Source organism: Aspergillus thermomutatus, assembly GCF_002237265.1.
Source record: "Aspergillus thermomutatus strain HMR AF 39 chromosome Unknown NODE_57, whole genome shotgun sequence".
Classification (NCBI taxonomy): domain Eukaryota; kingdom Fungi; phylum Ascomycota; class Eurotiomycetes; order Eurotiales; family Aspergillaceae; genus Aspergillus; species Aspergillus thermomutatus.
The window spans coordinates 1,564-23,258 of NW_020798106.1; the positions used below are offsets into that span (position 1 = coordinate 1,564).

The following is a 21,695-nucleotide window of genomic DNA, read 5'->3' on the forward strand; positions in this document are numbered from 1 at the left end:
AGGTTTACTCACACTCTGGACAATCAGTCCTCATAATCAACATCTATAATGCTGGAAGGAGCTTAATCAGGCCAGGCAATGCAGTGAAAGCACTCACACAGCTACCTGACTCCTACTTCACCCAGCCTGTCCTACTGGCCGGCGACTTCAACCTGCTTCATAGCAGGTGGCAGCCATCGCTCCAACAGGGGCCCTCCACCTTTGCTGTACCATTCACAGAATGGCTAGATCGGCAAGGGCTACTACTCATCTCAGAGATAGACATACCCACACACGATAAAGGCAATGTTCTGGACCTTACATTTACTTCAAGCCCTCTAACACTTTTGGGAGTGCATACTAAGCTGGCAAACCACCTAAACGCTACCTCAGATCATCGACCTCTCCTTACCAGAATCCCCTGGGGCCAGAGATTCTTTAAGCCAGCACAGAATTTAAGGTTCAATACACTGGATCACACTCTCTTCTGCTCCCTCCTAGCGTCCAACATAGACAGCGTCAGGGTCTCAGCCGAAACAGAGGAAGGATTGGACAACCTTGCAGAAGATATCACCTCCGCCATCCACAGCGCATACAAAGGCTCAGCTAAAAGGTCCCTGGCAGAAGGAGGCGGCCAACCATGGTGGAACACTGAATGCAAAGAAGCGCTTACAGACTACCGGGCTGGTCTTATCACCCAGAAGGACTTCCGACAGGTGACCAGGCGGTCCCAGCAGCAGTACTAGAGAAATAAAATCAGCACAGTGACACAGATGAAGGATGTTTTCAACATGAGCAAATGGCACAAGTCCACAGGCACATACCACAGCCCTCCAATGAACGACCCCCTAAGGCCAGGCAGCCCCCCAGCAACAACTATGCATGATAAACAAGATATTCTAGTCCGTAACCTTCTCCAGAACACTGCTGAAGCAGGAGACATACCCATAGACACCCCGGCAGTTCCATCCCGCAGCCTGCCGTTCCCTGAAATAACAATGACACAGACGGAGATAGCTGTCCTACAGGCAGGGAACACAACCCCTGGAAGAGATGAACTACCAACTTACATACTCAGAGTGGCATGGCCCCTGATCAAGGATAAGGTACTAACCCTATATCAAGGTTGCCTCAAAATGGGCTATCACCCTAAATGCTTCCGACACGCAGTCCTCGCCATTATCCCAAAACCAAAGAAGACAGACTGGACCAATCCCAGGTCATATAGACCAATCGCCCTCCTATCAGTCCTAGGCAAAGGCCTTGAACGCCTAATAGCACAAAATATGGCATGGATTGCTATCTCTTATAAGGTCCTAGCAAGCCAGCAGTTTGGAGCTCTGCCTCTATGTTCTGCTACTGACCTAACAACATGCCTACTGCACAATGTGGAACAAGCACTAAACCAAGGCAAAAAGGCCACACTACTCACTCTTGATGTTAAAGGAGCCTTTGATGGAGTCCTCCCAGGCCGACTAGCCCTCAGACTACGCGTCCAGGGATGGCCAGACAACCTTGTATGCTGGGTTGCCTCTTTCGCCACTGGCCGCTCAGTGCAAATCCGGCTTGACGGGCTGAAACCTCTTATTAAACAAGGAAATGACCAATCATATACTCAGTCACAGACTGTCTATGGGGTCTTGACTGCTGCGGATTCCAGAAGGATCTGTTGCAGAGGTGCAGATTGGGTACGCACTCAGATCCCTTGGTGAAAGGGTCATCAAGCTAAAAGGGCTCTTTCAACCTCGCATTCTCACTGTACCCTATTCATTTGCATCTTTGTTCTCTGATCTGGTCAATTAGGAGATTCATTGCGAATGCATGTTAAGCTCGCCCCACTTAGAAATAAGTGGATAGTTGTGTCATCTGCATCATTGAGCTGGACGTTTTACTGGGCTTCACTGATAAGTTATCACATTTCTGACGACTGCTGGGTCTCCTTTGTCTCCTTTTGGAGTAGTTTATACGCAGTTTACTGTACAGTAGATTCAGGGAACTAAATACTTATGGTTTCATTTGACCTGTCAATGGCTCCCCCTCCGTATCGCCCCATTGATGCACGTCCCTGGTCCTGGTGCCAGCTGACCCTGAATTCAGGAAGTAGGTGCACGAAAAGCGGTTAGCTTTGAGAAAGGTTAGCAATGTCATCTTTGCAGATACTAGAATGCTCCCTAGAGATTAGGCCGTAACAGTCTAGGCTATAAATGCTGGCCAAAATCCTTTCCTGTCTCTATAGAATCGTGCATTTTTCGGTGAATTGATTTGAACCTGCTCTTTGCGATCAAGAGGGCTAGTAATTTGCTGCTTCACTTGATAAATTCTTATTAATCGAGTCCCTGTCTATACCTATTCCTATACCTCCCAATTATCGCCATCCTTGGTACACAATTGTCAACCAACATGTCAAAGCGCACACTTATGATCCTTATTTTTCCGCCAGTAATCAGAGATAAGAAAATCACGTCACACTGGGCTTTGTTTATTCCAAACCAAGAGGGCTCGCCTACAGGGACACTGGTTCACCTTGTTGTTGAGAAGCATTCATCATTCTCCACGAAAGGCCCGGCCGAAGCAAAGACCCAGCCAAATTTCAGAGCCACGGCGAGTACAGTCTACAGCACCTGTACCATTTCAGGTGCTAAAGCAACTGTGCAGCAAGTTAAAGAAGCTGCAAAAAAGTGCTAGAACCAAAATACTCAAAAATACAATCCTGTTAACAATAATTGCCAAATTTTTGTGCTAGACGTTCTGAAAGAACTCAACAGATTATATCCAAGCGACGTACCACAGAAGGCGATTGATGACGCACCTCAAAAACTCAACGAATTTTTCAAGGAAAACAAGGCGAAAGTCAAGGATTTTTTCAAACTCCCAGAATTGGAATATGACGAGATCATGTTCCTATAGTGGTTTGGAAGGCGGGTGTGTTGAGACTTGAGAATCATGTTGTGCCATTTATTTTCCTGTAATTCCGAATTTTTGTCTTCACTTCATGACAAGAGGGTTATTATATAGTTAAGATTTTACGTGCTGCTGCTTTTCGATTCTAGATAATGCAGAAATTGTCAACAAAAAAATGTGTAACTCATCTGAATGTTGCATTCCGCTTATGATTAAGGGAGTTGCACAATCAGGCAAAGAACTTGTGGACCTGATCTGATTTCTATCAAGGAACAGCTCAGGCATCAGATAGAGCTTTTCAGGAAGTGCCAGCAACGATACATTGGGCGCATCAGACACCAACCGACTGTGAATTTCTATAAGTGGGCTAGAAACGAATTCATGGGTCCATTTGACTCCGAGATTAATTTTGACAAGTGGTGTCTCTCTCGAATCAACTCACACCAAGGTGTAATCTTTGGGTTTATAAAGAAGATGAAGTGGAGATGGAAACTGCATTCGTTGTGTGGAAAGGACTTGAATGCGTTTGTTCTAACGCATGGTGACCTTGCTGCGCAAAACATCATGGTAAGGCGTGAGGAAGTTGCGGGCATGGTGGACTGGAAAATTGCGGGCATAGTGGACTGGGAAGCCAGTGGGTTCCTCCCGGAATGGGCGGAATATGCCATTGCGAGGGAGATATCACGGCATGATGAGGAGTGGAAACAAGTACTCCTGGAGGTTTTGGAACCATTCAAACCAACGGAGGAAAGATTGAAGTTCCAGGCTTTGATTACAGATTATTGATAGATATGAAGAGAAGACTCAGGATCAGGGAAGTACTTCTTCTTGAAGGAAGGAAAGTCGTATGTTCTTTGCGCATGCTAGTTAAACTAAGCTTTCACTACATACAGTAAATCATTCAGGGCCGTCAAGTCCTGGGTTATACTCGGATTCTATCTTCAACTGAAGTCTCGCAGGAATGGATCAAATAAGATTAATCTCTCAAATGTGCCTTATGATCCTTCGTCAGGCCCAAAATGGCACGCGCCTTACTTCTCAAAAAGGCTCAGTATGTGGAATGGTCCTAACTAGAGAAAAGAAATTTTCACACTATTTAAGTAATTGTCAAGATTGGGAACAGTCACCGTGCACCAGCCTGTTTCAGTCTCCCTACTACCTCAAGATGGCCGCCTTCTGCTGCTGCTTGGAGTGCCGTTCGTCCATAATCATCAGCAGCAGGTGCATTGACATCGGCTCTTGCTGCCAGCAGTCTCTCCACTACCTCAAGATGACCACCTCCTGCTGCTGCTTGCAGCGCTGTTCGGTCACACACTCGAGCATTCACATAGGCCGCTGCTTGGAGTAAAATCGTCACTGAACCATTGCACCCTTCTCTCGAAGCATATAGCAATCCACGATTCAAGGTTTCTCTGGAAGTGTTCATTTGTTGGATGATCAGCTCTGTGAAGCGATAACGGTCATGAATGGCGGTGTTGCAAAGGATTTGGCGTTTCACATTTTCAGTCAAAATATGTGACTGATGCTTGGCATAGTACAGAAGTAAGCTGTAATGTCCGTGGGGTACTAGCCACTGTATCTCCTTCGGTATATTGCTCCTTTCTCCATGGTTCTGCTGCTTTGACTCCCAGGGTCTGCATGCAAGAATATCATTACCTTCTACACATCGGCAAAATAATCTCCACATTTTGTTTTCTGCGTCAGGATCCAGATCAGCCACATGGTTAATCCAATAAGTCCAGGCGTAGTTGAAAAACTGGAAGTCTCGTTTCTGGATTTCCAACTCTAGACGTGAAGACTCCAGGTCGCCAAGTACTTCTTGGGCCTTCCTCTCTAGCTCTTGAGCGCTGAGATGCTGTAATTGACGACGATAGGAAAGTAGCTTCAGAGCTATTCGACTGGTGACATTGCTTGAACGACTGATGGGGAAAGTCCCAAGCTGAAGGGGTTTGATAGGAATGTTGGAGCCCTCTTTGACCTTCATTAGCTGGCGCTTAAAGTCAGTGAAATCAAGGTAGGTCATGCAGAGGAATCCGAGATGCTGATCAATTCTCGCCATATCAAAGTCCGGCGAGTGTAGACTGTGGATGGTGAAAAGGTGTTGTTTAACACTTTGATGAACATAGTGCACAGTGTTGTCCTCTTCATTGATAAATGTTAACCCACAACAGTCACTGACGGCTCTGAATATATCATTAGGAAATTTCCCGCGGTTAAGAGACTTTTGCCCAGGGGAGAGACTCAAGGCTTCTTGATATTCCATTACTGTCAACGATCGCTTCACCACACCACAAAATTAGAGTATTTTTAATGCTTCCTTTGCTGCCGTTCTATCCCGGACACGACGAAGCTTTTGATTGAAAATGTCAGATAAGCCACGCGACAGATGCTTTAATGCTTCCAATATATCATTGTCACTGCTTTGTGCGCAGAGCTCTTCGATGAAAAGACGAGTCCAAAGGAACCTGTTTCAGTCAGCCTGTCAGTTGCCATTTCATGATCTCTAATTAGCAAATTGTCACTAACATCCCTTTAGATCCTTCTTGTAGAGCTTTGGATATCGGCATGATGAGCTTCGGATCCCCTAGCTTCAGCTGCTCCTCTTCCAGGCAGCGACCCAGAATCGTGGTGATATAGTGATCCATGTCTGACTCAACTTTCCTCTCAGTCACTTGGATCCTATACTTGGGTGTAATCACTCTCCATAGCTCTTTTTCAAGCTCAGGGCGGCCCGCACAGAGAATTTTGATGTCACTAACATGCTTGTCGCAGAGTTGAGCCAGGCTCCGCGCCACCATTTGAATATCGCCCCCATCACATTCATCGAGACCATCGAGAACTAGATAGTACGTCTTGCCAACCTGAAGGTGAGACAATAAGAAATCAATGACCTTAGCTGTGTCGAGGTCACGACTATCCTTGTCTATGGCGCGTAGACTTTCATGTTCGGCATTCTCGATCTGGGAATCTAATATTTGGCGAGCGAGACTTCCCAGAATGCTCCTTGCTGACAGGGTTGGCGCATCGTCAGCGCGACAGAAGTAATAGGATATAATGTCGTTGGTTTTGCGTGATGCATGCAGTTGGGCTACTACATTAGACATGAGCACTGTCTTACCCACACCCATTGTGCCTGAACACCAGAGGATGGCAGTATCCCGGTCGTCCTTCCACTGATGAAAAAGGGATTCCTGCTGCAGCCACTCGGCTGTGGAGGGAACACGTTGTTGCATAGCCTGCTTCCATGGCTTAACATGGTTGACGGACGAAAGATTATCTCTAATGCTAGATTTCAACTTTGCAGCTTCTCTTTCCATCTGAATGATTCGCAACTGTTTTGCTTCAGCATGCTCCTTTTCGGTCTCTTTTTGGAACTTCGACGTCAACCGCCGGAATGCTGTGTTGTCCTGGCTTTCGTGCTCCAGTAACTTTCTTGCTTCCTCAAGAGTCTGCTTCGAGGCAAGTGATATTTGCAACTGTATATCCTTCGCGGCTTGGTCTACTTCATTTAGCGAAGATTTGAACTCGGACTCGAAGGGAACGAAGATGGCTGTTAATGTTTGTGTAATAGCAGTCCGCCGTGAGACTTCGATGATCTTGATGCACAGCTTCACAATGATGGCATAGTAATCGCATAACGCACGTTGGAGCCCGACACAGCCGGGATAGAGTTGACCAAATTTCTGATACGTCGGACACGACTTTCCGATTCCCATGATCATGCTGGTAACCTTGTCGAAGTAAGACGCGACATTGCTAGCCGTCAATATGGCCATCTTCACGCCTCCCCAAATTAGGGCGGCGAGTGTGGGATTGGAGCTAACAAACGTATCCACGACGCTGCTAAACTGTTGTGTTGCCTCCAGAAAGGTGCACAAGCGTGGCGCGACACACCTCCTGTTCGTACTGTTGTTGTTGGCATCGATGTCTGCAACGAAAGCAATGATGCTCGCAGCATCTGGTTTCGTAGTATTGGCGTGATACTGTCTCTTTTGCTCCTCCGTCAGGATATCTTCAAAACTCAGCAACGCTGCCTTAAGGGATATTGTCGGATCCGTAGCCCGAATATCTGTACGAGATGGTCTTCTAAGAGCCATCACGGACTCTGCATCTGATCTGACGTCGAAGACGGAGTTTGGTAGATAGTGAGAAGAGATCTAAGCAGTGCAAAGGTTGAGGTGAATGAGGCTGATCACTTCCCTAGCCGAAGGAGAAGTGTCTAAGCCACACTGACGTGGCAGCATTTGGATGAACCTGAACAGAGACCACTCCAAAGTCAAATGAGGGCATTTAATAGTCTGAGTCCCTGATGAAGTCCATACTGGATTGCTTGTGGCACTGTAGTTGCCTGATAGTACTAGACAAGTTGCAAAGCATTTTGATGAAAACCATTTATAACTGGAAATACTGTAACCCTCAAAGAAGCACCGTCTAGACATCATATTTTAATATAATCATGTATTCTTTGCCAGATTCTTCGTCATAGGCTATTCTTCTTTATCTAGTGGAGGAGTCCACTTAGGAGGTAGTACCTTCATCAAAGTCATCAAATATCAAATACCACTACAGTAGGTAATTCTATCTAGAGTAGACAATATCAGGCATCAAGGCAGCAATTAGGTACATTTCGTAAAGCGCGTTGATCACGTGTTAATATACCTGTAGTAGCCATTCTCATCTAGCCAATCTTAGGACTAGTGCTGCTATCAGGTTCACATTAAAACAAGACCAACAGTGCTCCTTAAAGGCAGTGAACTTTAGCCAGGGACAAAGCTGTGATCGATACTCAGTTTGGTTTCAATAGACTTGTCTGGTGCGTTTTCTACCTTCCTTGAGCCTAGCCATCTACGAATTCACCTTTATCTTCCAATGAACAGATACCATGTAAGGTGCTAGCCTCAAAACTATTTCCACAGCATCGAGGTTCGCTGAGTCCTTTTTTTATCAAGGATTAATCTGCGTCCGCCTACTCCAACTGGCGGGTTATTGGCTTCTTGGAGTATCTGCGGATCAATTGGTAGAAGATCAGGACTAGTTCCGGCCGTTGAAGGTTCAAACGAAACGCTTGCGGTAAGGCTCAGGGGGGTGGACGAGTCAGAGCCACAGAAAATAGAGCCATCCCAGTGAGGTTGGCGGTCTCCATTAGAAATGCTACTGCCACAGCTGGTGTTGGATGTTGTTCCTGCTTCAGCGTCGGCCTCCAAGGCGTTCTCGGCATGATGGTCCCAAAAATAAGTAACTGCTTCGTTTGAGTTTGCCAAATGCGGGCTTTGTCCCTTGTCGCCAGCAGATGGGGCCAGGGGTGTAGGATGGCTAGGAGAGTTTGGATACTCCCATTGGATGATTTGAAGACATTCACCCTGTCCGTTGCCAACTCTCTGTATTTTCTTGTCCCTTTGCCCAACCCGCCCTTGCCGTCGCTTCTTACCGGTATTGACGGAGAAGTCAGCTTGAGCCGAGTCTTCCTTTTCAGAGGGATCATCCGCTTCATCCCAGATTGCCTTGTGCAGCCCATGTATATCACTCAGATGGTAACGAAGTTGGATCTCAGAGTCGAACTTGATTTGGCACATCGGGTGTCAACACATGTAGTTTCCTCGCATCTTCTTTATGTCTTTGTTGACATGAGCTCTCAACTCGTTGCTCTGTTTCCAGGCATTCATGCGCTCCGAAGGTTTAAGGCTATCGCAGCCTAGGCATAAAGGACAATACCCAGGTCGGATGAGGGTATAGCAATATGTGATGATTTCGCATCTTCTGGAAACATCATGTTCAAGATGGTTGTTGCAATGCTCTTCCCATTGCTCCCCAGCGAAAAATCCAAAACATTCATAGCAATACCTCAGCTGGGCCTCTTTACAACCTAGGGCTCTACAGCGTTCCTTGAGTTGGCAAGCTTGAACATGATTAGACCGTTTCGGACGAGTGAGTCTAGCAGTATGTTAGGATACAAGGATGGCGTATGTACCATTTTCCAGGGGTCCGACTTACCCATTTAGGTTGCAATGCTTGCAATGGCTGACTGGGCATCTTCCATTCAGCGGTTCCTGCCCAGGACGATAGAAAACATCATAGTCTTTGGTACATAAAGACAGCAGGCTCTCTACCGCGGAGAGCATCTCCTGATAGGATAGGAGCTCTTCCGAGGGTATCATCTCAGCAAGATGCCGACGTTCGGGCTGAGCCTTGCAAAGGCAGCGCGTAATATCGTTAAACACGATCGCTTCCGAAGCCTTGCCTCCTGATTTTACCTGCGTTTCCACTCGACTTTCGATCCACTCTTTCCGATATTGAGCTAACTCGGCGTCGTGAAGACGAGTTTTCAAGACTTGCACTTGTTTCTTTGTTAGCCTGATGGCAAACTTGGCGTCCGCGTCAGCATCGCCAGCATCGCTATCGTCGTCATCCTTATCCTCATAGCCATCAGAATCATCGTCGTTGGCCTTCTGCTGTACATGCAGCTCCTGAAGTCGCTTTCCGAGTTCCTGCAGGTCTTGGTTTTGCTGAATAGCATGCTGTCTCTGCGCTGGCAAATGTCTCGGATATCCTATTGCACGGTATTTGCCCACACCTCTAAGATACTCGACGTGGTCGAGGCGCATTGCCTCACCTAGGAACACATCCATGGGGCTTAGCGCTGAGGTGCTGTCTATGTAACTTCTTCCGAAAACATTCGGATCCTTTTGTGTGAGGACCTGGCTCCTCTCAGCATCGGTTGCCACTTCTATAGGCAGATGTTAGCTCTTGCTGGTCAAAAAGGACAACTGGGTCAAAACGTACTGTCAAGCCTATTGGCAAGGCCACGTCGCAAAGTATGGATCGTAATGATCTCTGGATATCCAGCGTTGATGACAACTGCCCTGAATAGACTGCAGAAACACTCTCGTGTCCATGGACGCTTTGATATTCCACCAAATCTGGTCACGGTTCGTAAAACAGGTTCCTCGGCCACAGATGATGCCCAGAGGAGTGGGATTGGCTCATTATGATTAGGATTCCACCTTTTCAAGGTATCCAGCGAATGGATATGCCGGAAAGCACCATCCTGAAAAGCCATCTCCAACGGGAAGGCAACAGGATTGAACCGTAGCTTTCCATGCTCTCTCATTGCGACACGGAAACTGGGCTCGTGTTATTAGGTGAGGGGATACTTGAGGGTATCTCCAGGACCGACATACGCTGTATGCTTTGGATTATCATTATTCTTAACCCATGTCTCGCTAAGGCGGAAAAAAGCTCAATCTCTCCGTCTGGTCTGCGATAGATATAGAGCTCAATATCCTATAACTGGTCAGCGCATATCCACACCAATGCGCTGCGGGTTTGCTAAAATACTTTGTATCACAGTCCGCGTTCATCCGCTTTCGACGTGTCTGGTATAAACGTGCCGATTCGAGCCCCCGAGTAGCAATATATCAGAATGGCAAATGTCAGTTGCACTCTGTACCTCGGGTGGATGAATTTGGGGTCATCATCAGTCCACAGTGAGTTAATAATGTTTGTGAGATCACAGTGGGTGAACATGTGCTTCGCTCTTCTTATGTCTTCGATGATCTCCTCGTGAAGAACTGTTTGCCCCCAGTATACCTCGCCATCGGACAGATAGCTCATCTTGCGGTCGCCCGCTTTGACGGCTATAAGCTGGTCTTCGCAATAGAAGAGATGGTAGTCTGGCTCATTGGGGACTCTTTGACAGACTAGTCTCCCTGTCGCATCGTACAGGTACTCACTGACCGTCTTACCACCGGCGTCTCGAACGGCTATCAACCTATTCATATCATCATATTCTAGGGTGCGACCTTTCTCATCGCGGGTCAAGCAGCCATTCTCATCATATTCCAAGTCAATGTCGGCAGGGAAGTCTTTGTGCGTGTTTGTGATCTTGTCCAACTGCGTTGGATTGGTTTCGCTAGGGGTATAGGTTGCGACATTCTCACTCCCGTCCTGGAAGCGAGTTATAACCTTGCTCAGATTCTCGAAATCGTCAAACTCGAACTTCTGACCCAGGATCGTATGCCCATGCTCATCGACAGGCAGCTGACTCTCCTCACCACTGCAGGTATAGTCAACAAGGCGGTTGTGAACATCGTATTCAAATCCTTCGTGCCGCAGCACCTTGTCATCCTCGTCCTTGAGATCCCGCTCAGCCACCAGGCCAGTGGGCCCGTAAATCGGTTTCAGCTTGAACAGGGTCTTAGTTCCATGAAGAATCGCCCGGTCCGTCTCGCGGCCAAAGTCATCATACCACAAACGAGTAGTCAGGATACTATTTCTATCTTCGTCCTTGACTTCTGCCTCCGAGACATAACCGCGTTCGTTGTGGGTGAACCCGACTTTCAGAGATCCCTGGAGCAAATTGTCAACTCGGCCATCAGCATCATACTGGGCTTCATATTCATGCCCGTGTACATCCGTGTATCCCTGCAGCTTCCCCGCCATGGTGTAGGTAGAGATGGTAGAGAACTTAGGTCCATCGGCCACCTGGATCGTCTCCTTCCACAGAAGACCGGAGGCAAGATACTCGAGATCAACAGTAATGTATGGGCTTCTCAGCTTTGAAAGCGCCCCAGTTCGCGCGTTATACCCGTAGCTGTCTTCGTTGGGACTTCCGGCAGTGCCTTGGCCTTTAACGGCAATTCTGTGTGTGAGCGCGTACCCCGAACTTGGCTCGTACTCGAGGTCGGCGCGGGTGCCCCTTGGCGAGATGAGTTCGTGCGGCTCTGGCGAGCTGTTCTTGTAGTGCTGAAGAGTGGTGCGGGTCCCGATCGTCTTCTCCTTGACACGATCAAGCCCGTCATATAACTGCGCACCGAGGGTGCGTCCATTGACGGTCACGGACTCGGGCAATGCAGAGGCACTGTGGCCTGCATAGCGGGTTTCGACCACTCGGCTACCAGGCCAAGTGATTTTTGAGATTCGATCAAACGAGTCGGTTTCGTACTCTGTGGTGCGACCCAAGGCATCTACCTCGGCAACAAGGCGGCTGAGGCCATCGTAATGATACTCAACTTTACTCTCTACCTTCCCCTTCCTTGTGAGCAGCTCTATCTTGTCCGTGGAACCGAAAAGATTGAGGTATGCCTTGCTCTGGCCTTCACCCTCGATGCCTTCCGTCCGAGTCAACTCAGTCGGATCGTAGAGCGAGATGGTCGCCATCTCGTCGCCATTAACTGTCCTGCAGACCTCCCCCCAATCGTCGTATTCCAGAGTCTGAACGCTCCGCTGTTCCGTCGGTGCTGCGTCTTTCTTCCGCAGCCAGTCAATCTCGACCACCTTGACGCATTGCCCCAGCTCGTTATAGCTGCGTTCCTGTACCACTCGGAACGTCTCATTAGATGCCCTGACTGATGTCTAGGAGACATCAGCATCCTGTTTCTCGACCCTGCAGACCCGCTCCAAGCCGTCGGTGATGTAGCGTGTTTGGACCCCGTTGGAGTCGGTTACCGTCAGGGAAGCTCCCTGTCCGTCTTCTAGGGTGGCGTATTCTTGGGACAGTGCCGCTTCATACGGCGTTCCAAGAGCCGTTGTGGCCTTTACGACGCGGCCAAGTTTATCATAGTCGAAGCGGTCCTGCACACAACTTTGGTCTGTATGGGCGATAGCTTGCCCAGTCACTAGAGAATACCTAACCTCCTTCTTGGTGGTCAGCCCATCGTGGCTGGTAGTCGTGAGGGTCTGGTTTAGTCCTCCATCGGCCGGGTAATCATAGTCCCACTTCTGTACGACAGGTTGAGTTTCCAGCACCTTGGTAGTCTGCTTCTCCGCACGGCCATGGTCCCTTGTCGAGGGCTGATTGCGATATTCGTATTCTGTGCTTTTGCGCGGTTTATCCCCCTCATAGCAACTCACTCTATGGACGGCCACAAAATGACTTGCATGGGCGTCATCTGCGGTTGGGTGCTCAAGGTGAACTCGTCCCTGCGAGGTGGTGTTTTGGATTCTAGGCCGGTATCCAGCCTGAACAGCGACACCGAGCCACCGTTTTCATATAACCCAACTCCTCCTCTACCTGTGGAAAATTACTGATTGAGAAACCGGCTCAAGTAAGTTATAACGCCTGCTCTTTGACATGTGGCTCCCTGACGGCTAATTCAGCGGATACGTTCCGAGTGTAGGATCCAGTCCATCTGTGATGTTGGACACCCTCACCTGCCTTGCGTCACATCTATACGCTGCTTGGTTTATATTCGTCCTAGTAGCAGTGAGCTTCTACTGCTTAAGGCCGGTATACCTCAGGGTTCGTCGCGGCTATTGAACAACCTTTCTAGACCACCCGTTGACGAGTTCCACAATGGATACCATGGCCGAACGCTCTATCAAGGCTCAGCTCGTTTCAACCTCTCGTTGCCGGGCGCATTGGACCATCACCTTCAACGAGTTGGGGGAATGTATCAATGCAGATCTTTCGGGAAATACACTCCCGCCGCGCCACTTTGCACGAGTCTTGAGTACCGCATCAATGACGGTTGTCCACCAATTGATGAGCTAAAAAAGTACATGTGGTTTCCCGATCATCTTACAGAGCGACGGGAATTCTGCCATTGTGTGCAGTGGGTGTAAGTGGATAACTTGATATTAATCTTCCTATTCTAAGTATACACAGATGGGGAGTAATCTTGCAGTATACTACGCTTGCCTGCATCGAAAAGTGCTCTACGGATGGTATTCCATTTGACGAAATACTGCATAAGTTGGTCGAGCGCCAGTCCGACGCTCTGATCGATTTTGAAATGGGACGCTTACAAGTCGAAGATGATACGGTGCTGGGGCCTTCGTGCAGTGAAGACGATGACGGTCAGGAGGTCAGGTCTGTCGAGGCCATGTATCCTCAGTTTGAACATCAGGAGGCCGAAGGGTAGGGAACCAGTATCAGTCTGAGGAAGGATAGTTCGCAGGAAGTGTGCTGGAAAATGATGTATCTAGATACTTGAGAATTAGCTTGTTGCTTATGCTCGTTCTTCGCATGAATGGCATTTGGTTGCACAATGGACACTACCGCTCCACACCTGGGTAGTCCCTGCAGCTAAGTTTTTTAAGGTCTCCCCTTTGTGTTGCGGTTTGTATCCTTGGGTTAATGCATCTGTGCAAACGCTGAGGGATTCGTGGAATAGAACAGACACTTTCAGTTGTCGGTTGCAGAAGTCATCCTGTGGGAAGTCCCCATGAAAAAGGAGAAGTTCCCCTAAGGAGGTGGGAAGTTCCCTCCCTGTTCGGAAATCGGGAATACTTCGGGATTCTCTGGTCTGATATTCCTATTGTCCACCCACCTGCTGTTTACCGGCCGTCGTGCCATGCAGAACATGGCGGTCGGTCGCATCCACAACTCTATCATTCTACAACTACAAATGGCACTGTGTAGATTTCGGAAACAGAAAGAAAATCAAGAGACGGAAAGGCATACTGTGTTAATGTGCTCTCTTCTTGAGGGTTGTGCTCCAATATACTTGAATGGAGCCCCGGCTCCGGCCCGGAAACTGGTCCGAAAACAATCTTGTCACCTCCGACCAAGGTCATTGCTCGTCCCTCCTCAGTCTCAGTAGGAGCTCTGTTTCTTCGGATGACCACGGCATGCCCTTTCTGGAGCTGCCATGAGGCTCACTACTATCGGACCGTTGAGTCAGGCGACTTGCTGGCCGCGCATCTCCATTCCCAGTTGTCAGCGGATCAGGCCTAGGCATGTGATGTGGCAGGACACCTTCCAACAGCCAAGGGAGGAATTGCAAACGCTTGTCAAGCAGCAGAGACATGAAATGAGTGTGGAGCGCTGCAAACGAATTCCCCTCTGGGGTGGACGTATGAGGGCCTCGAACCCGTTTGGGCTGTTGTCCATCCGGTCGGCGCGGCTTTCGCTTGCGAGATTTAGACTGTCTACCACCGTGGGCGGGACCCGGAGGGTTACTGGAGGGAGGATTGCCGGCCGCAACGCTGTGACAGTCGTGAGGGGAGCTGATAAACTGAGCATCTTTGTCCTGCCTCAGCATGACGGAGTCTTGCTGTTCAATTGCACTGGAGAAAAGGGGAGACGGGTCTGGATATGGACATATCGTCTCCGAAGGCTTAGGATCGTCACCCAGAGAGAAGGGCTGACGTAGATCTCCCGCCTCCCACGGCTCATCATCGGCGAGAATCAAAGGGTCGATGGGAAGATCTTTTTCTCCACCTGGCACACCGTCAGCCACTCGGGCATTTGCCGGATTCGCCGGTCCACAGCCAGTGGAGTGGGACGGCTTCTCGCAAGGCATCTCGGACATCGATGACATAGACGCCGGTTGGACGACATCCGGCAGAAATGTGATGACATACGCATTCCGAGGTCCATGGGGTTGGATGCGCAAAATTCCTCGGCCAAAGACCTCCTGCGCTTCACCAGAGGTGGACGGAAAGACGTTTTCCGGCGGCCTCTGGGGTGAACCTGAATGCTCTCTCGTGGCGTCATCGGCCAACGCCGAAGTACATCCTGCCGTTGTCTCAACTCCGGGCGGACACCTACATCTCTTTGCCAGGCGTACGTTTGGTTCGCGAATGGGTCTGGATGTCAATGTCGGATAACCTTTAATCAGCCCATCCACTGCTTGACCGTTCTCGCTATCCCAATCGTTGTTGGAGTTTTCACAATCATAGGGTGTTCAGGATGAAGTGTTCTCAGTCATCGCGGTTATCTGGCGGCCTGGCTGACAGATCAGTGAGTTCTCAGCAACGGGTGTCAATTGCTTCGGCCCTCCAATATTCGCCTGCGGATGACAACAGACACGGCAACTTTGTCCGGCAGGTGGTCCGTTAAGCCGGACTTAAACAGGACCAGAGGCGGCAGCGCCCCTATCATCTCTCCCGCCTGTACCTGCGTTTTGGTCTTCGGCCCCAAGGGTCCCGTGTCTGAGGCTCTCCGTGCAACCTGCTTTACTTCCTGCATCCTTAGCTCTATAGCTTGCGGCTTCCTGGCCCTGAGAGTCTCCAACGGTCCTTTCTTTGATATGGATATTTTCAGTTCGATGTTCCCTTCCCGGGTTAAGTGTGTGCTCCAGGACGCCTATCGAAGGTGACCGAGAGATACGCGCACATAAATAGTCACCAATTAATGGCGTCGACCGTGCACTGCTCTGGCGTGAAATCCGTGAGACCTTAATACTTTCTTCAGGCGAGCCCAGAGTTCTAGACTTTGGCAACTCTATTGCATGTTAGTATCATATAACCTGTCTCCAGAAATCATGCCTTACCTAGAACTTCCTGCTCAGTTGCAACCAGTTCAGAGTCTGAAGAAGTGGCAGGCTGCATTGAGAGGGACGCCTGCCCATCCGACTGCTTCTGCAAGACATCCTCCACCACAACTGGTTTATGATGCACGGTTTTGCGGCTATCACCATCGCTTGTCTAGATTCGTGCCGGCTCTAATACGGCGGCTTGAAAGAGTTCAAAGTTAGTAAGGCTCTGAAACAGATCCACCGCAGGTCGCACGTACCACCTACTGAAGGGGCGCTCAGGCTCCAGGATATATCCGTGGCAGTCTCATCAAGGAAGCCACAAGCCTGGTGCGTCTCTGGACCCTTCTCCGACACCTTCAAACTGAGTTCTGCCAGAGCCATACCTTCTGTCCTGATGCCAGATTCACTGCGGACCCCGTTCGTACTTCCACCTGATAAGATGCTCGGACTCTGGGCGATCTCTGGAGTACCGCTCCGGGTTGGAGCGCTCGACGTTGAGGCACCTGGCTTAGATGGAAGGAGGCAAGTCCGAGGTGGAATGTGTGCTGGAGTTGAAGGGACTTAATACGGCTTCTAACGAGAGGCAGTAATAGGTTTAGGCGGAGGGTATTGGTAGCAGAAGTTGATATTATTAAGGCTGATGGACATTGTTTAAACCAGTATTGAGAGATGCCAGTAAAGACGAGGAGACGACGAATGAAAGAATGGGCAGAGATGGGAAGGCAACGACTGTCGACGCTTGAATTTCTGGGTGAAGGATGGGGCTTTTATACCCGAAAGCACACCTTTCACGAAATAAGTCAAATATACAGGCGCACCTCCCATAATCCGCAACTCGGTGGACCCGGAAATTAATCGGTCTGATCCTGCTCAGAGCCGTAATCCATCATAGCCAAAAGGAGTGCAGAAATGATGGATAGTGCCTCGGCGCTTCGCACACACGATCACAGGTTCAGCGTCGACGCAATCCAATCAGTAGGCGGGAGGTCCAACAAAGGAGTGGCCACGTAACCCACGAATCCAGGATTCGCCCGTCACATCGTTTCGTTTGCAAGTCAGCCTGGCGGACATTGGCAGAGATACGAACGGGCTTCACACCAGGTCGCGACGGGATTGCTCGTCGCAACTCATCCTGGACACGACATTCCTCCCAATCAGGCGTATCCATCGCTCGCTTAAGGCAATCAGCAAGCACAGCCAACGAGCGATCAATTCCAGGCGCTGAGCTAGTTACGCAACCGGAATCTCCTAAACTCCATCGCAGGCGATGCAGCCCCATTGAGGCATTTTTGCCATTGGTATTCATGATCTGGCCGAGTTCGCGGAGGCAACACTTGTCGAGGCTGGATGGCCCGGAGGAAAGCACCGTCAGCCAGCCAGACATGACGATCGACCGCCTAATGAGACCTTCTCGAGGCATTCTTCCTGGTCACACGGCACAGACCGTGTTGGGCCCTCCAGTAAGATCAGGAAATCAGACTGCGGACGCAGTCCATGGTCGCCTGGCGGTTTCACAGCTGCACGTCGACGGTGGGCAGACGGAGGCTGAGCGGTCCTTGTTGGGGGACGGTCATCTCCGAAGGGTGGAGGCCGGAGCAGGCTGGTCCAGTGCGCGTGACGAGACTGCAGGGTGCTGAGGGACGGTGCTGCGAGGGAAGTAAAGGAAGTGAGAGGAGGTGGTCGTCGAGCAACGCACCAGCGGCCTTATATAGTTCAGCGGACGAGGTGAAGGCAGGGACGGGCGGCAGTTCCCCGCGCGGTATAGCGCGGGAGGCTAAACCCGACCGGGTCGGCGCCAAACCGCATCGGGCAACCACGGGACGGGCGCTAAACCGGAACGGGGGAGTTGCCGAAAACGGCCGCCCTCTGGTAAATGCGAATTGTACTAACATAAGTTAAAGGTAAAATAATATAGTAACCTAATATACTATCTATAACTTTATTAAAATTACCCTCCTTATTAATACCTATAGTATCTATAAGGCTATTATATAGGTCTGTATAGATCTTATCCTAGTAGTAGATAAAATAAGCTAGATATACCTACTTAACTATAGTATCTATATTAATTAAGAATTACTAGTATAGGCATATAGTATAATATATAGTATTAAATATATCTGCCTAGGTAAATATATAGAAAGTATACCATATATAAAGAGTAAGATGACCTACCTTCTTAGCCTATATCTTATCTATATACTCTATATTGTAGGGGGGCCAAAGCCCTTTTTATTGAATCTAACGATATCAACCAAAGAAATGGATTCGTTGGAGGGAGAAAGGGAAAACAGAGAGAGATGCCCACGAAGATGGGGATCGAATAGGCGAACACAAAGAGAGTCACGTGACGTCAATAACAGTCACGTGAGGAACACGACGCGCAGGCCGAAGCCAAGCAACATCCAGGCGTAGCCTGTGACATATATCAGGTATAGGAGCCTCCTTAATAGTATTATTAGCTATAATTGTCACGGTGCTGCCGTGGATAGGAGTTGGAACTGCTAATGAGAAATCACGTGAGCTTAGGAATATCTTCACCGCACAATTCCAAAACCTGTTGAAGCTCTTTGAGCTACGTCCTGTCTATAAAGCCCACCTGTACCTGCCCTGCAGCCTGAACAGATAGATAGAGATCACTGTAGCCAGCCTGAGTGTCAACTACCTCATTAACCTACTTCCGTTTACTTACGAGCCTGCACCTTGACAATAATAGTAGCTGCTAATAGGGCAGTATAATCTATAGATAGACCCTAAGTAGGTGCATACATAGGTTGCTTAGGTAATATAATTAGTAGTATATTATAACCCTAGCTAGGTATTCTATAAGAGAAAATTAAGATATAGTAAAGAGGTAGATAGGATAGATAACTAGAGTTAATATAGATTATATTAGACTAATCTATACTAGGGTTGTAGCGGGCAAGGCCCGCTGTATACTCGAGCCTATCGGCACTCGCGAGCTGCCTTAGGCACCAACGATATCACGAGTTCACCAAGTCACGTGACCTCGCCTGCAGTTCGCACACATCTTTTCTTGTTCGGCCGTTGCGGCCCTAGTTAGAACCCCTTAGCGATTTCTTACCGTCCAAACCTAGGTCATAGGTTCGGCTTCTAGCCCGTGACAAGGGTGAAGTATAAGCTATAAATCTTAAAATATTTAGTACCTAAAATCTTATCTAAGATTTAGAATTATAGCTATAACCTTAGCAGAAATTAGTAGATTTAACTAATAATAGTTAGTACTAACCTCTATAACTAAATATAACTTTAGTAATAGTATAATAGATATAGAAGTTAAATAATCCTAAATAAGAAGTAGCTACTTATACATAGTTATATAGATAGATATCTAGGGGTTATCACACACAGCTCATTCGTAAGAAACATACGGTAGCATTGGATGCGAATACTAAGCTTGACAAAGAAGAAGAAGAAGAAACAGAAAGAGGGAAGGAAAGAGAGGGAATCTATGTACAGCTTGAGCGTGAGACATCTTGGTGCCGTTGGTTGTACAAAGCAAACGGAAAATCCCCAACAGAATCTCTCGATATGGAATCACTTCAAGATGGCGGTCAACAGTCTGGTACGGCAGAATGTGAGCAACCTCTGAGAGGGCTGTCACAAAGGGTAGCTATAATAATATAGCTATAAGGGTATATATAAAGTAGTATCTTAAGCTAGCTAATACTATTAATAGGGGGGAGTAGGTATAGAAATAGCTAGAGGGGTAGGAGAAACTAATACAGAGAGACTACTTTAAGAGAGAGAAGGGGAATATACTCCTATAGAAGTAAAACCTCTTTCTATAGGCCTATAGAGTATTAGCATATAGAATAGTATAGTAAATAGGGTAATAGGTATATATAGTATAGTTATTATAGGTATAACTATAAGTAAAAGAATTACTATAGCTCTATTTCTTATAGATATAGTAGTAAAACTATAATAGGGGTATGGTTATAGATATAAAAAGGGAGGTAATAATAGAAATTAGATAGGTAAGATAAGAGAGAAATGCTTATAGCTAAAATAGGAGGCTTAAAATAGGTAAGTAAAGGGGTTAAATAAATAAATAGATGCACTAATCTATAAGAGGTAATTTTTAAATAGAAAATACGTGATTATTAAGTGATTATTAAGTGATTATTCAGTAAGACCCACCATTATTTCTTTATGATAAGAGTACTCCGTAGATGGATAAAGTGCAGAACATCTCCACCGCTTACTCATCCATGACATGCGATCTACAGCATCGGATAAGACAGCCAAGTGACAGACAGCATCTCCATCTCCAACTGACAGAGCACCAATCCCCTCACTTCCCCAACCACAATCTTCCGATAGAATCAGGAAGCGCAAAAATGACACTCACAACCTACCCCCAGATTTCATCAACAACACCTTCCTCCCCCGACCTCACAATCCTCAACCTCTCCCGCCTCCTCACCCGCCTAGAACACAACCTGCTCTCCCCATCCGCAGACCTCAAGTCTCTCCGACGAAACGAGTACCAGCGCATGCGCATAGCAGCCGTACGTCCTTTCCCTCTTCCATCCATCTACACATCGAACCCAGCAATCAACCTGCCCACTATCCAGCCGAAACTAACACCCCATCACAGAACGTCGAGTACGCCCGCACCCTCCTGTCACAACTCGAACGCACCCTCCCAACCCTCAAACCCCTCGACCGCCGCCACGAGCTCCAAACAGACCTCACGCGAAAACGACAAACACTCAAGCTCCTCCGGGATGTACTAGACAGAAGTTCCACGGAGGCGGAAACGCGACTTTCCCGATCTGCTGAGCATGCCGCAAGCGATCTAGACTCTGACGAAGAGGACGAGGACGAGATAGTTCTCGATGGGGAAGAGGAGGAGGCTGTGACGGTCATGCCCGAGGCGGGAAGTACATCGTCCGCGTCTGAAGGGAACAGGGATGCTGTTTCCGAGGAGGGGAGGGAGGAGGTACACGCCGAAGCGGAAGGCGAAGCTGAACCCGAGACGGATATCCACAAGACTGCACCGCAGACTACGGCGTCAATAAGGACAGCACCGCCATCAGCAACAGCGACAGCAGCAGCAAAAGCGACACTACGGCACCGACACCGAGATCAGAGAGGCCCTGCTGCTGCAACGGAATCCACAGCAATAACCACCGGCTCCTCGACCTCAACCTCCAACCTCCAAGAAACGGAGCAGACGCTTGACGCCCACCGCGCCGAGCAAGAAGACCTCACTACGTCCCTGCTTTCCCTTGCGACGCAGCTCAAGGTATCCTCACAGGCATTTCATTCCAGTTTGGAGGCGGAGAAGTCGGTGCTGGCGCGCGCGGTCGACGGTCTCGACCGTACGAGTACCAATATGGACGCTGCTGAGAAGAGGATGGGGATGTTGCGGCGCATGACCGAGGGGAAAGGCTGGTGGGGGCGGATGATGCTGTATGCATGGATCTTCGGTCTGTGGATTGTGGCCGTGTTGATTGTGTTTCTGGGACCAAAGTTGCGATTCTGAGTGCCAGTCCTTTGGTTTAGAGTCTTAACCCTCGATCATGATCTAAGCGTTGACGATTCCAGCGTTTCTATATAGACGAGCTCCTAGTCATAGTGGCCTGT

At 48.6% G+C, this 21,695-nt stretch overlaps 2 protein-coding genes across 2 annotated transcripts; one reads left to right on the forward strand and one right to left on the reverse strand.

Moving 5' to 3' along the window:
• Nucleotides 1-4,003: 4,003 nt before the first annotated feature.
• On the reverse strand, nucleotides 4,004-17,971 carry CDV56_101052 (uncharacterized protein; the record flags this gene model as incomplete). Its single annotated transcript, XM_026754671.1, has 15 exons — nucleotides 4,004-5,063; nucleotides 5,407-6,914; nucleotides 7,851-8,438; nucleotides 8,988-9,604; nucleotides 9,661-10,001; nucleotides 10,328-12,231; nucleotides 12,325-12,669; nucleotides 12,730-12,820; nucleotides 14,491-15,337; nucleotides 15,719-16,045; nucleotides 16,095-16,205; nucleotides 16,337-16,470; nucleotides 17,096-17,476; nucleotides 17,524-17,725; nucleotides 17,776-17,971. The coding sequence occupies 15 exons, from the start codon at nucleotides 17,969-17,971 to the stop codon at nucleotides 4,004-4,006; spliced, it is 8,652 nt and encodes a 2,883-aa protein (XP_026615777.1).
• A 2,472-nt stretch (nucleotides 17,972-20,443) lies between these two features.
• On the forward strand, nucleotides 20,444-21,594 carry CDV56_103253 (uncharacterized protein; the record flags this gene model as incomplete). The annotated part of the gene is made up of 2 exons (XM_026756872.1): nucleotides 20,444-20,614; nucleotides 20,704-21,594. The coding sequence occupies 2 exons, from the start codon at nucleotides 20,444-20,446 to the stop codon at nucleotides 21,592-21,594; spliced, it is 1,062 nt and encodes a 353-aa protein (XP_026615778.1).
• Nucleotides 21,595-21,695: the final 101 nt, after the last annotated feature.